Source organism: Diabrotica undecimpunctata, chromosome 6 (genome assembly GCF_040954645.1).
Source record: "Diabrotica undecimpunctata isolate CICGRU chromosome 6, icDiaUnde3, whole genome shotgun sequence".
NCBI lineage: Eukaryota > Metazoa > Arthropoda > Insecta > Coleoptera > Chrysomelidae > Diabrotica > Diabrotica undecimpunctata.
In genome coordinates, this window is record NC_092808.1 from 106,415,234 (window position 1) to 106,431,586 (window position 16,353).

The 16,353-nt window shown below is 31.9% G+C and overlaps 1 protein-coding gene across 3 annotated transcripts in view; it reads left to right on the forward strand.

The window, feature by feature from the left end:
* Positions 1 to 16,353, forward strand: part of LOC140443687 (divergent protein kinase domain 2A-like) — a 33,608-nt gene that overhangs the window by 13,378 nt on the left and 3,877 nt on the right. For 2 of the 3 annotated variants that reach the window (XM_072535066.1, XM_072535067.1), the window contains one exon: positions 3,967 to 4,217. In XM_072535066.1, the coding sequence (XP_072391167.1) occupies positions 3,967 to 4,065 (99 nt within the window). In that variant the 3' untranslated portion in view covers positions 4,066 to 4,217. Of the gene's footprint in view, positions 1 to 3,966; positions 4,982 to 16,353 lie in introns of those variants that run through there. The other variant, XM_072535065.1, reaches the window with a different exon arrangement.

Sequence of the window (16,353 nt, forward strand, 5' to 3'; positions counted from 1 at the left end):
CTTAGGGTTAGCGATGTACAATGGTCAGGAAATGGAGAGATATCAATAAATAACCACAATATCTATTACACTGGAGGAGACAAAACTGATCATCGATACGGAGTAGCTTTCATCAAAAGCAACACTATTAGAAAATCAGTGCTAGGTGTGATTCAAATCTCAGAAAGAATAATAATGCTAAAAATTCAAGCACGGAACTGTAATATTAATATGATCCAAGTCTATGCTCCCACAGCTGATAAAACCGAAGATGAGATCGAAAAGTTTTATTCAGAATTGCACAATACAATCAAGTTAACAAAATCTAGAGATTTTACTTACATTTTAGGGGACTTAAATGCAAAAACTGGAGTAGGTACAGTTGAAAATATAGTTGGACAGTTCGGATTAGGAACTAGAAACGAGAGAGGAGAAAGGCTCATAGAATTCTGCCAAGAAAAGAATATGGTAATTGCCAATACTTGGTTTCAGCTTCCTAAGAGAAGACTATATACATGGACGTCTCCTTCACATACAGAAAACCACATTGTCAGAAACCAGATAGACTTTATACTCGTAAGTAGCAGATATAAAAACTCTATAACCTCAGTTAAAACTTATCCTGGAGCAGATGTTAACTCAGACCACAATCCGTTAGTTGCTGACGTGAAAATAAAATTAAAAAGAATTGAACTCAGAAAACAACAACCAACAATTAATGTAAAAATGCTAAAAAACGAAGAAATAAAAAACGAATTAAAAAATGATGTGAATGTTAATATGCAAAAAACGCTAATTGACAACAAACAAATTATGGACGTAAATAAAAAGTGGTATAATATAAAAAACACATGACTGAAACCAGCTCAAGAAAGTTTGATACAACAGAGGTCAGAGGCTAAAAAACAGTGGATGACAGAAGAAATACTATTACAGGTGGAAGAAAGAAGGAAATATAAAGGAAAAGATCTACAGAAGTATAAAGAAATACAACGAATAATTAAGGAAAAAATCAAAACAGCTAAGGAAATCTATTTGATGAAACAATGTAAAGAGATAGAAAAACTAGAAACAAAATATGATATGAGAAATATGCACAAAAAATAAGAAAAGTAACAAATCTTTCATAGGCGTCAACATGGTATAATAATGAGAAAAATGTAATCATCATTATATTGGGAATTTTAGAATTATATTGATTAAATAACCAAAAACATTTGTTATTATTAATAATATAAATTTTATGAAATATATTCTAATATATTTCATAAGATATCTAATATTCCACAAAATAATAATTTTAATTAAATAGATTAGACAATTGTACGCAACTGATACGGGAATACTTCAAATTTTATTGACAGTTCAGCGCGTGGCAAAATTGTATGAAGTGTTGAAGCGGATCAAGATATATACAGATAGTCAAGAGGCCATGGGGGCTTTTAGAAGCCTTAAGGTGGACTCTAGGCTAGTGTGTGAATGCTGACAGGAACTCGACAGAGTGGCGGAATATAACAGTATCACACCGGTATGGGTGCCAGGCCATTAGGAAATATATTGCGATGAAAGAGTTGATGAACTTGCCAGAAAATACCATCCGCGACAAGAAAAAAGCCTGGATCATAACTCTAACTGGAATAATATGCATGTCCAGCAGATAGTAAAATGTAGTCCAGCTGAGTCATGGCAAGCTTTCTTACTGGACATGCGCCAGTCAAGGGACACCTGCGTACAATGGGACTTAAGTAGACTTAGCTGCAGACTATATAGCAGTGGACCTGAAACAGTGGACCATATTTTGCATGACTGTGAATCATTTGATAGCAGGCGGCAAACACTTTTCGGAGACTATAAGTAACTCAAAAATATATGGTACCCATCCTTTAAACCTGTACAAGTTGGTAAATGGTTACAGAATCCTGGAATAGGTATGATGAATGGAAGGAAGATGTACAATAAGCCAACTGGCCAAAGTATGACGAGTTTATAAAACGAGTTCCAAAAAAAAATTTCTGAAATGCGCGATTATCTTAGAGCTAATGATTATGCGGTCGTATCTAATCAGTCTCAGTCAAGCAGTATAGAAATGACGGATCTCACTATCAAAATTGTTTTAGACGAACGAAAATAATTTCTATTCACGATATTTTGATATATGGATAATAGCAAGCATCTGATCTGAGGTACAAATCATGATCATCATTATTTCGTGTCTAATAATTAATTGAAGTATCGTACTAATCAATAAATCTACTTATAAGAACACATTTATATCTGCCATTAAAATGTGAGTGGCGCCAAACCATAACGTTTTAAGTGCCTTAAATAAAAGTTTTCAATAGAGACAAAATACTTTTTTAGTTGAAAATAGTAAACGAAATAAGTCTTAATGCTTTTAGTATTAAATTTTGGTTCAATTAACGCTATTTACATACAAATTTGAAGTCTAATGAAATAAAAAAGAGAACAATACATTTTAAGTGCCATTCTTGATGAAGTCATAATGTTGTAAGTGTGTATTTACTTGCACTTAAATGCCGAAAGAAAAGATCAAACAATTTTAGTGAAAATAAAACTAATACTTATTATTTACTTAAGTAACTTTAAATCAAAATTGAAAGAACATAATTTTGTAAGGTTTTCGTAAAAAGTTTTTGCTTCCCCTGCTAAATATTATAGCATGGCTTGGATATCTTTTTTTTTTGTTAGACAATGGCGCAGCAGGTTCCTTCATCTTGATTTTTAACTCCACAAAAATTGCCTTAGTGATTCCAGATTTTCTCACTGAAGTTTTAACCATGGAGCAAAATCCCCGTAACTTTTCTTTATATAAACTTCACTAAAATTTTCAGATGTTACTCAAACGGATTTTTCTTTCCAGCATTAGCAATAATTTAAAAATGAGGTCTTTTGGTATAAGCGGCTTGGCATTCTTTTTTGATAATAGCAAAATCGCGATCACACGCGAGAAAGGTATCTTTTCTCAGGAAATTTATGAGTAATTTCTGAAAAGAAACCGCTTTCAATCAAAGCAAGAGACAAAACAAGGTATAGCCTGGTTCTTATTTTGGCCACCTCCTATTTCGCTACTGGTAAAAAACCTGTACAGACTAGAAGCTATCTCGTTAGACCTCCTTTCCCGACAGTTTAATTCCAGAAGAACATGATGTCCCTTCCTTCTTCTTCTTAATAAATACCCATACTTACATAGGCAAGCTGACGGCTGTAGTACATTTGATTATGAGTTAATGTTGAAAGATACAAATGTTGTGGAGATCAAATGGAACAATTCGAATATCTGAATTGTTTCCTCTGGATTCTATGCCATCTTTACTCATTTGGTGTCTTCCCTTGTGAGCTTGCCTGTGGTGAATTTTTCCAATCTTTGCTTAGCATCAGTTTTTACTGCTTCTGTTAGAGCTGTATCTATTTTGACTTTAAGCGGGTCACACGTTGGGCATGTGTCAAGTTGTGGGGGCTTAAAGATAAGAATGAAGATTCTAATCGTTTTATTTATTTCAATGTACTTAAAATATATTTTTTGGACGCTACAGGCACACACTCAAGTCCTTCGTCGGCAATTTTGCGTAGATTGTTTGTAGCAATTGACAAGGCACATACAAGTAAAGGTCGGCACATACAATGTTATGACTTTCTCTTTCACAGTTTTCAATGTGGGGGGCATCTCATAGCTTGCGCTTCAAGAGTGAAAGTAAAGGTCGGCACATACAACGTTTTAATCATATAAAACGTATTTCAGCTCGAGTGGCACTTACAACTTTATGGTTTGGCACCCCTCATTTAGAAAAAAATAAAATACAAAATTTGTATTTTATTTATATTTTAAACACTTCAGCACTTCTCTTTTCATACACTTAAATGGAACTAAACTAAAGAATTCCAATTTAACAGTAATTAAAAAATTATGTTTTTTATAAAATATTTTATCATTGTGTTTCATTTAGTGTATATATTTTTTGTTTTTAGCTATTTGTAAGTGATGAAGCTCGCATGGAAAAGTGGGTGAGAGAATTATATTCATTCCGACAGAAAGCGCTTCAACAAGGCACCAAAAATGACCGCTAGGAAAAAGATGGCGAAATCCTACTATATATTTTTCCTTTTTCTCCCCATAATCCTGAGTGTCAGTTTTTTAGCAATTAAACAAAAAACAGTGTTAGAGTTATGTGAAATAAACAAATGTCCATTTTGTTACGGAAAGACGTTGTGTAGAGAAATTACGAAAAATAAAATTAATTTGGAATACAATCGCGTATCGGATTTTATTTATAACGTTTTTAGTGTTAAGAACGTCTATTTTGCCCGGTATAAAAGTAAACCAGTAGTTTTAAAAAAGTTAGCCCATACCAACGAACTGAATAAATTTGATAGAGAAATTAGAGACAAAATAATTAATTATAAGGCTTTAAAAAGTGAATTAAACTTTAAATTAAGAGGAATGGATGAAAAAGTACCATTCCCTCCTTTTTATGTTTGCGATGATGATACATTTGAACTATTTTTTGATAGTTTCAATACAACCAACATAAAGACAATATATACAATTTTAAGCATTAACGCAGAACCCGTTTTACTTGAGATGTTTAGTAAAAAGAAATACTTTCCTGTTCCGAAGTTATATGGTACTTGTGGCAGACTTATCGTTCAGGAAAATTTTGGGAAATCGGTAAACAACATAGAAAAATACTCGTGGTACAAAAGGGCATTAGTTGCGTATAAAATCCTTCAAGGTGTTCAAAATTTTACTGAAAATCACAAAGATTTTCGACTGTATCTTACTGATATTTCACCAGATAATGTGGTAGTGGATGAGGATTTAGACGTTAGCTTTATCGATATGGAAAATGCAATTATAAAGAAAAAGATTAATACAACGGAAAAAGTACATTACAGCAGCCATGATATTGACGAATATTCATTTAATCCAAGAGACATATGTGAATCTGATAAAAGTGATCACAACATCTATGGTGTCTGCAGGGTAAGTAGATATATATTTAATAAACAGTTCATCAAAAGCTAAGAATATTGCTTGTATATTAAGGTCTCTTTTTATGCGGATTATTTTATGCGATTTTAAAGTTTTGCTGTTTATATTTCATCCAAAAATTTCTCTTATTAACTAATATAATTAAATATTAACTATTCACATCTAGATGTCAGTAAAGGGAGCATTTGCAATTCGGGGATTCCCTGGTTACATGATGTCCCTATTACATCATTGCGAGATGCAAGTTTCGCATTTAAAGGTATTGTTTTAAAATAATTATTCTCATAGCGGTGCTTGGTTTTATAATAAATTGTTTCAAATGTTCTGATTCCAAGTTGCAGTATAATAAGCAGCACGGTTTTCGGATTGAAACGTTTGAAGTGAGTGTCGTAAAGTTTTATTTTTCATTACTGTATTGAAAAAAAAATGCTTTACGGGAATTACATCGCAAAGGATGAAAAAACTGCAAGTGGACATAAAGCAAGTAAAGATCAAGTCACATTATTACTTTTTAGCAATGCTTATAAATCTCTTAGTGCCAGTGCAATGGATGGCTAACAAGAAAGCCTGGCTGACAATTTTTACAGAATGGTTCAATAATTGCTTCGTGCCAGAAGTAGAAGCCTACTTCTGGCACGTCATCCACACTTAGAACGTTCAAATAGTATTTCTTTCGCCTAATACAACAAGCCTTATTCAGCCATTAGATCAAGGCATAATTGCAAGGTTTAAAAAATATTACATAAAGGCAACTTACAAATCCATCGTGAGTAAACTAAAAAATGAGCCCTTAACAGTAAAAGACGTGTGGAAGCAATTTTCTATTTTTGATTGTTTGATTCATGTTGCATCTACTTTAAATGCCTCGTGGAAAAAGGTTTGGCCAACATGTGTAACAAGCAATGCAACCATTGAAACATCGTCACTATCATATGAATTAATTAATTTGGCGGAGATGGTTTTAATACCTTCAGCCACGACGATATACATAGATGAATTGCGTGTAGTTGGTGCATAAAGTGACCATGATATAATTGATCTAACTTAAGATGGCGTTGTGAATCTAGAAGATGATAATAATGAGGAAGAAAAACCAATCCCCGTCATTGCCAAATTAATTCGAGAAGGTCTTCAACTTTACAGTAACTTAGAAAATAATTTTCTTATTAATAACCCCAATTCTTACCGAGCCTTTAAATTACAACGTGAGCTGCAGAACTGCATGTCAGGATATCCTGAGCTACATAAATAATTACTAGCATCCTCATCGCAAATATTGTTCTAAAGCTATTTTCTTGTGGCATTTTAAATTAATTACTATTTAAATGGGAATAAGCCACAATTAAAGGTTAAAATACGTTTATTGACGTTTCAATTTCCACTTCGGAAATCGTTCTCAAAATACACAAACATTAGTAAATTAAACAAATTTTGTTTTTTGTTACTTAGTGAAAAATTCTTCTAATAATTTAATTTTATCTGACTCATCTATATTGACAATTCAGACATACATTATACATTTTAAAGTAGACGACTTTAAAATGATATTGCCAATATTGTTGAGTTGCGTTCCTGGGACGACTTTACTTATAAGATAGTTCATTCGATTACATGAAATCAACTTTAACTTGAGAATATCCGTCAGAAAAGATCATAACATGTAATTCGTCTTTAAAAAGACAAATACATGCCATGATGACAGTAAAATTCTCCTGTTAGTGATTCCATAGTAAATTATGAGGGAAAAACCAGGAAAAAACCTCATAATACTATCCCTACATGGTAAGTATTTGATCGTGCATTTAGTTTACCTTCAATAAACACCAAATTCTAATTTTATATGTTTGTTATTTAAAAAACATAAATGATGTATTCTCTATATGTTACTGACTTACCAATACTGGTACTTTCCTTTTAATAACTTCCTCTTTCAATATGGGTAACCAGATCCTACTACATTCTGCCGAGGAATTCGCGACACAATTGGTCTCATTTAGCATAATTAGAGCCGCTTCTTTGATTTTTTTCTTTTTATCATCCGTTTCTTTTAGGACTATATTTGAATCATTCCATTGAACCCTATGTTCATTATCCCATGCGTGTTTACATATTTGAGATCTATCAAATTCTCTATTTTTAATATAGGATTGATGTTTACTTATTCTGGTCTTATATTGGTTATCTTGGTTATAAATAAATGATATAAACGATAAAGAAGAGACAATAACATTTACCATGGAAAAGGAATATAATAACACATTAGCTTTTCTGGATGTTTTAATCTCTAAGAACGATACTGGATACGAAACTCAGGTGTATAGAAAAACCAACACACACCAACAGATATTTAAATTTCAAATCAAATCACAATATTAATATTAAAAAGGGGATTATTAAATCCTTATACGATAGAGCCAAAATTACTTGTTCTAACGAAAATAACTTTCTTGGAGGAAAAACATTTGTTAACATCTATTTTATTAAAAAATGATTATCCTGTATCGTTTATAAATAAGTAATTTTCAACAATCGATCGAATAGAACAAAACAACTTAGAACGAGATCCTACAGCATATGCAAGGAATAATACGAGGAAAATAACAATACCATACATAAAAGGATTATCGGAAAAGCTTAAAAGGATAGGAAATAAATTCAACATTTCAACAACATTCAAAACAACAAACACGTTCTGATCTATTTTGTCCAAAACCAAACCTAACAATGAACAAGAAAGGACAAATAATTGCATTTATAAAATACCTTGTGAATGCGATCAATTTTATTTAGGTGAAACATCAAGACCATTAAATGTTAGAATAAGTGAACATCAATCCTATATTAAAAATAGAGAATTTGATAGATCTCAAATAGGTAAACACGCATGGGATAATGAACATAGGGTTCAATGGAATGATTCAAATATAGTCCTAAAAGAAACGGATGGTAAAAAGAGAAAAATCAAAGAAGCGGCTCTAATTATGCTAAATGAGACCGATTGTGTCGCGAATTCTTCGGCAGAATGTAGTAGGATCTGGTTACCCATATTGAAAGAGGAAGTTATTAAAAGGAAAATACCAGTATTGGTAAGTCAGTAACATATAGAGAATACATCATTTATGTTTTTTAAATAACAAACATATAAAATCGGAAGTTGGTGTTTATTGAAGGTAAACTAAATGCACGATCAAATACTTACCATGTCGGGATAGTATTATGAGGTTTTTTCCTCATAATTTACTATGGAATCACTAACAGGAGAATTTTACTGTCATCATGGCATGTATTTGTCTTTTTAAAGACGAATTACATGTTATGATCTTTTCTGATGGATATTCTCAAGTTAAAGTTGATTTCATGTAATCGAATGAACTATCTTATAAGTAAAGTCGTCCCAGGAACGCAACTCAACAATATTGGCAATATCATTTTAAAGTCGTCTACTTTAAAATGTATAATGTATGTCTGAATTGTCAATATAGATGAGTCAGATAAAATTAAATTATTAGAAGAATTTTTCACTAAGTAACAAAAAACAAAATTTGTTTAATTTACTAATGTTTGTATTTTGAGAACGATTTCCGAAGTGGAAATTGAAACGTCAATAAACGTATTTTAACCTTTAATTGTGGCTTATTCCTCATCGCAAAGTTTAATTACTGATTACATTATCGGAAAAGAAAGAGCTACACCGAACGAGAATGAAGTTTGTGAAAATCCATCGCCTTTACCGCAAATATCTATCGCAGAGACAGTTTCTTCTGACAATTTAGATGATTTTGAGCCACTTTGCAAACGATGCAAACCATTATCAGATAGCGATAATGATTAAAAATTTAAATATAAAACTATATTACGTTTCCATAAAATAAAATTATTTAAGTTTTGAATAGAAGTTTTTTTTTTTAAGGTTTTGTATGAATTTGTTTCACATATTCGAAGTAATTTATCATGCAGCCTATTTCTTTTAATTTCTGTAAACTTTTTTGTTTTTGTCTTGATTTTATGTAATTTTAGAAGGCTGCGGAACGTATCCCTACTTTTTCAAGGCAAGTAACGTCTTTTTTATGCGATCTTTTTATATGCGCTTTTCTGTGGAATGTAATCAACCGCATAAAAGGAGACATTACTGTATTCATATAAGAGTTTCCATAAAACGTGTTGGATATTTTCAGCTTGGAATGAACAATCTTGGTACATTATTATTTGTTATACTTTAATTGTTTGTAGTTGGCAGCTCATTACAATTGCAAATCTTCACTAATCTGCAGACAGCAGATAAAGTGGTAATTCTGAAATCACTCAAAATAATATCTCCTGTTAAAATGTAGTTTTAGATATTATTCTTCAAAGTGTCCACCGTATTCACATAGAAATGGCAATACAATATCCATGGATTATATACCTAACAGGTATGAAAATCATGGATTAGTGTTGGAGAATTAAAAAGGGACAGATTTATATGTTAAATAAAATTAATGTTAAAGCGGATACATCGTATTGATATCATAACATTTAAGCAATGTGCATATATTAAAAATTTACTGATTTACTTATAAATTATGGATTTCCATTTCTTTCTCTTCTTCTGTGTCAGATTCGTTGTCCGATCCGATTGGAATGTCAATAGATTGGCAAAGTTCTTTCATGTTCAAATGATGAAAAGGTTGCCAATGCGAGTCCATAATACTAGTATAATACGGGAAATAAGTCAAAATTCCCAATCCTAAATAGTTTTTATTTTTTATTGATTGTAAATTTATTTATTACACCTTTTGTTGTATATTAGTTTTGGCCAAATTTGACACACGGCTCACCCGGGCTCGATTTTGCGTGTAGCTACGTTTTGAGCTAAAATTCTGAGGTTGGTGTTGTACCTGGGGGTCGATATTAAATTCTCTTTTTTTTGTCTGTGTGTTTATAGTTCAGTTTGTATAGCAAAATTAAACCTGTTTTGGGCTTTAAAATTTAAAAGTATACTACCTCTACTGTCTTTTGAAATGCAGTTTGTATATAAAAAAGCCGTAATGAGTACCTACACAAATTAGCTTTTCCCAAATTCTGCGTGGAATAATCTAAAAAAAATCTGATTTTTTCGTTTGGAGTGAAAAACCTTAATGTAATATTAATTTATTTACAATACTGTCAATGGGACTTTTGTAGAGAATCAAAAGACGAATGATGAAAGTCGAAAAAACCACTAATATCGTTTTTTGAAAAATCCATCTTGGGCCTTTAGCTGGAAAGCTAATTTTCTGGATAATGTTTATACAGGTGTTTCACGGCTTACACTATCTATATATCGGAAACTAGTTACACTATATTTATGAAAATTGGCTTATGGGGTTTACAGGTTATGACGAACCTAAAGAAAATATTTCGACAGACATGCCACTTCCGGTTATACTGAATAACAACTTTGTTATTTTAACGTGAATACCCTGTATATTATTACATTTTTAGATTCTGCATAAGATTCTAGATAAAATTTGTATAAGGTACCATAAGTCCAAACTTCATATTTTTTGGGTTATTTATCTATTTTAAAAAATTTAAGATAAAGACAGCCTTACACCTAACGGTAGAAAGGCTTAGGACTAAGTAAGTAAGTAAGTAAGTAAGATAAAGACAAACTTAATAGCTTTAAAACTTTTGCACAAAGAATAGGTAACGTTCTTTCAGCAATTACATTGAAATCGAATTTCTAAATACAAAGTGTTCACAAATCCCCTTTCCATAAAACTTCAAACCATAGTGTCATTAATTTTAAACGAAGCACCCTCTATATTGTGTATATTTATTATTTTATTCTAGCAGGCCGTGTATGAATATGCCATAATTGTCATTATTTGTGGTTATTGGCTCTTTTACAAAGTGATAGAAGTGGCTCGTTTAGAATTAAACAATGAAGCATAAGAACTTCTAATGCATGAAGAATGTGACAGTTATTACTAGAAAATGTGCTTTATTTGCTAAAAGATATCCAGATCGGCAGCGAACTACCGTGAGACTGTGACGAGATTATTTAAAAATTTACCACATGTGGGTTGTTTTCAACAAAAAGTTAATAAAGCGAAGACTATTTTTGATAAGATAATGAATTTTTGAAGAATATATGGTGTGACGAATCAAAATTTATAAAAAACGAATTGTTTAATAGGCTCAATTCGCATTAGTGGAGCGAGGTAAATCAACATTTAACGTGATTTAACCATGGTTTTCATGAGCGATGGAAGTTGAATGTCTTTTGCGATCAGAGGCAACCAGGTTGCAGCTCTTTTCTTTTGTGATGGTAACTTACTTTTTTAGGTGAAAGATATTTCAACATATCTTCATTGTTTAATTCTAAACGAGCCATTTTATCACTTTGTAAAAGTGTCCACAATCAAAAATAATGACAATTATGACATATTCATGCACTGCTTACTAAAATAAAACAATAAATATCTTACTTTTAACATTAAACCACAATTATCTCCAAATGTATTGACTTTAGGTACAGGAAACTCATAATACTATTTGAAAGGCAATTGTTTTTTTTTTGTTTTCATTAAAATTATAATATACAGGGTGTTTTGTTTAAAATGATTGACTTACTGATCTACTGACTTTCTACATTTAGAAATTCAATTTCGATGTAAATTTCTGAAAGAATGTTACCTACTCTTTGTGTGCAAAGGTTTTCAAGACATAACTGTAAATGGATGAGATATTAACTTTAAAAAGTTTGTCTCTATCTGACAAAATTTTTGAGAAAAGATGAATAACTCAAAAAATATGAAATTTTGACCTATGGTACCTTATACAAATTTTATCAAGAAATTTACGCAGAATATAAAAATGCTATAATATACAGGGTATTCTGTTTAAAATAACAAAGTTGCTACTCACTACTGGTGAGTCGTGCAATAATTGAAATTGGGGACCAGCTTGTTGTGCAAAGGGTACAACAATAGGTTCGAGAATAATATCACGGTTGTCTGTTGCATTTAGAAACGGTTGCAGACAAACGAGATTGGTTCCTTCACCAATAGTGATGCCACTCCATACTATTATACTGCCACCTTGTTGTCTATGAATCTCCTGCTGAAACAAAATCTAAGTGCACAGAAAAATTTTAAGAGGGGTGTGCAGCCCTAAATCCCCCCAAACTTTTGAGTACGTTCAAATCAAATGAATTTTGTGGCATCATTAGTTTAACACATTATTTTTAAAATTTTTTTGCCTCATCACTTTTTTCAAAAAACAGTTTTTATTGAGTTACGGCCCTTTTCATTAACCTTTAAAAAATTACGTGCAACTAAATAAATGGCTTAAATGAATTAACAAGTACAAAAACTGTCTATAACCTCTATAAATATGATATTACAATAAATGTTCAAAATGACCCCCATTTTCTTCAATACACATTCGGTATCGTTTTAATAAGGAAAACCGAATGCGCTGAAAAATCATATTTTTCTGACGAAATTGATTTGCAGCTTCAATTAATTTAACCCTCAATTGTTGTTCGTCCTCTATTGTTACAGAATACACTTGCTCCCCAAAAGCAAAAGTCCATGGGGTTAAGACCTGGACTTCTGGGTGGCCAAGAAATAGGTGCGTCACGACCCATTCCAATCCACCGACCAGGATACTGCCTGCAAAGGTATTCTCGGACTTCATTACTGTAATGCGGTGGAGCAGCATCTTGTAGAAACCACATATTTTGCCTTATTGCAATAATCACTTCTTCCAAATACTCTTGTAAATCGTTTGCCAAGAACTGCAAATAATTATCACCATTTAAATTGTTGGGAAGAAATACTGGGCCTATTAGATTGTTATCCACAATTCCTGCCCAAACATTAACTTTGAAAGTCCTTCGGTGATGAGTCGTTTTTTTGGCGTGAGGATTTTCGTCGGCCCAAATGTGCTCGTTATGATGGTTTATTATTCCATTTCTACTGAAAGTAGCCTCGTCGGTAAATAAAATATTTCTAATAAAATTAACATTTCGAGTGTTTTCCATTAACAACCAATCACAAAATCCAATCCTTTTAGGATAATCTTCAACCAATAACTCTTGAACCGTTGTTAAGTGATAGGGTTTAAGCAGCTGATCCTTCAAACGCCTCCAAACCCTTACGTGAGGAACATTTAGTTGAGCAGCTATTACCCTTGTACTTGTTCCAGGGACTTCTTCAATGATTTCTGAAATGTCTTCATTTGTAGTTATCATGTAGTTAAATCTATTATTGGACGACCACTATTGCCAGCAACTTGCGGTTGGAATGTAACCGTTTCCCGCAAACGACGATCAATGGTCAGAAATAATCGTCTATCGGGTGTATTTCGATTGGGTTATTTTACTGCATAACGCCTTGCGGCTGCAGCACTATTTCCTTGACATCCACCTACGATATTCCCGATAGTTTATTGAAATCATAATTTAATCTGATCCAACTTACCCAAAGTTAAACGCATATCTGCCATTTCCTGAAATGTGTAGGCCATTGTAATATAAAAATTTTTAATATTAATCTTATTCACACAATAAATGATAGCTTCAAATTATTGACTATTATTGATGGAACTGTTTGTAATTATTGTATCCGTAGAAACTAATTGTAATTTTATGACCAACTAGGAAAAAACTAGTTTTTCGAAAAAGTGATACGAGGCAAAAAAGTTTTAAAAATAATGTGTTAAACTAATGATGCCACAAAATTCATTTGATTTGAACGTACTCTAAAGTTTGGGGGGATTTAGGGCTGCACACCCCCTTAAAATTTTTCTGTGCGCTTAGATTTTGTTGTTTCTTTTGTATGAAAAATGCTTTCAGAACAAGAAAGTAAAGTGTCCATTTTTATTACAAAATGTCAAGTAGTTTAGGAGATAATCCAAAAAAACAATTTTTATTGTGTAACTTCAAAGTGCTGTAACTTTTTTTGTGTACACTTTTGTACTAAGGTAAGTTGGATTCAATCAATTTATTTTTGTCACCGAAATGCGTGATTTAACTTATGACATACCTTTTTGAAACACCCAGTATATATTTGTATATATATATATATATGTATATATATATATATATATATATATATATATATATATATATATATATATATATACCGGGTGGTCCAATAAGCCGATCTCTCGGCTATATATCAGAAACTATTCATGTTATAACTTTAGGAGAAAAAATTCCTTAGTAAAAAAGGCCAAGAGAAATCGCTGGAAATAACTTTCAAGTTTCTGGGTTAACCGCTAGTTTGAAAACAAGTTTTTTGTGAAATATGTCCAATTATACCAAGTGTTAAATAAGTAAACTAGAAAGAGGCCTAAATTCTACACAAAATTGTTAAAGTACTTTTTTTTATTTTTTCAAATAAAGGGTGGGGGAGAGTGGGAAAGTATCTGTGGATAAATACCTATAACTTTGGTTTGGATCAACCGATTTTAAGGAAATTAGTGGCATTAGAAAGAGTGTGGATGATTTAATTTACATCTACTATAAAACAATTCCATTTAGTTTTAATTGTTATCGGTAGAGGGTACTTTCAAATAGAAAAAATTAAAATTTGTTTTTCTTCAAAATGTTTAATGGAAACACCTATTTATTGTAAATTATAATGGAACTGGATTAAATTCATAACAAAATGGCGCAAACCGCATGTTGATAGCTTTTGTCGAACTCGAGATATGAATAAAAACGCATAAACATAAGTAAGTATAGTATTGACTCACCCTTTATTATAACTTAAAATTATTCGTGATGAGTATATCAAATGCAGAATTGTATGATATGATTGGAGTTTATTTCGAATGTCACCAAAATGCCGCTATTGCCTCACGTATATATTCTGTAAAATATCCTTACAGGAGACTTTACGGCAAAGAAGTATTTGAAACAAAGGCAAGAAGATTAAGAGAAACTGGTAGTTTTCATCGTCCTTGTTTTAAACGACGTAGTTGAGGTATGACCGAAGATAATTCAATCAATGTTCTTGCTTTAATTTAACAGAATCCACATATAAGTAGTCGGCAAATCTCTATAGAATTAAACATACCCAAAACTACTGTTCTAAGGATTTTAAAACATCAGAGGTGGGTTTTTCATATTGTAAAGTGACAGTTTAGGCCAGATACTTGGAATTCCCTTTAAACTTGAGATTCAACTGTTATTTTAATATTCCGATAAAAACGGCAACACGGCACTTTTATCCGTTTCTTAAAAATACTTATGCACGATTTATCTTGTGAAACAATTGTGGATTTTTCAAGATTATTTGAGTTTTAGTAAATATCGTGGTTTCTTTTTCACCAAGCTTTATATGAGAGATTTTGATGCAAGGCTGGATTACTGCAATTGGATGTTAGGTCTGCTAGAAGAACAACCGCATATCAAGTCAAAGATTTTGTGGACTGACGAGGCTACGCTTAATAATGCGGGTGGTGTTAATCTGCATAATATGCATTATTGGGATGAAGAAAATCCGCACTGGATACATGAGATGCAGGTTCAAGGCAGATGGAGTCTTAATGTTTGGTGTGGTATAGTTGATGGAAAGATCGTAGGTACATATTTCGTTGATAGAACTTTAAATGGTGAAACATATTTGGATTTTCTGGAAAATCAGTTACCTGTTTTATTGGAAGATATTTCCTTACAAACAAGAAGAGATATGATATTACAACATCACGGGTGTCCTGCGCACTTTTCCAGACGAGTTCGAGATTATTTGTATGCAAGTTATCCAAATAAATGGATTGGAAGGGGAAGTATATTTTCATGGCCAGCTAGATCTCCAGACTTAACATGTCTGGACTTTTATCTGTGGGGAAGATTAAAGGACTTAGTATACCAAACTTGACCAACCACGCAAGACGACATGAAACAGCGCATTATAAACGCAATAAATAGTACATATATCAACAGCTGAGATTGAAGCAGCTGTTATGTCTACGCGCGAAAGATTACATCTTTGTGTGGACAACGATGGAAAACAATTTGAAATTTTAATTGGACATTAAGTTTTAATGATCGAGATATTTGTATGATCTTTCACATATTTAATTTTAAGTTATAATAAAGGGTGAGTCAATACTATACTTACTTATGTTTATGCGTTTTTATTCATATCTCGAGTTCGACAAAAGCTATCAACATGCGGTTTGCGCCATTTTGTTATGAATTTAATCCAGTTCCATTATAATTTACAATAAATAGGTGTTTTCATTAAACATTTTGAAGAAAAACAAATTTTAATTTTTTCTATTCGAAAGTACCCTCTAAATATGACAATTAAAACTAAATGCAATTATTTTATAGTAGATGTAAATTAATTCATCCACACTCTTTCTAATGACACTAATTTCGT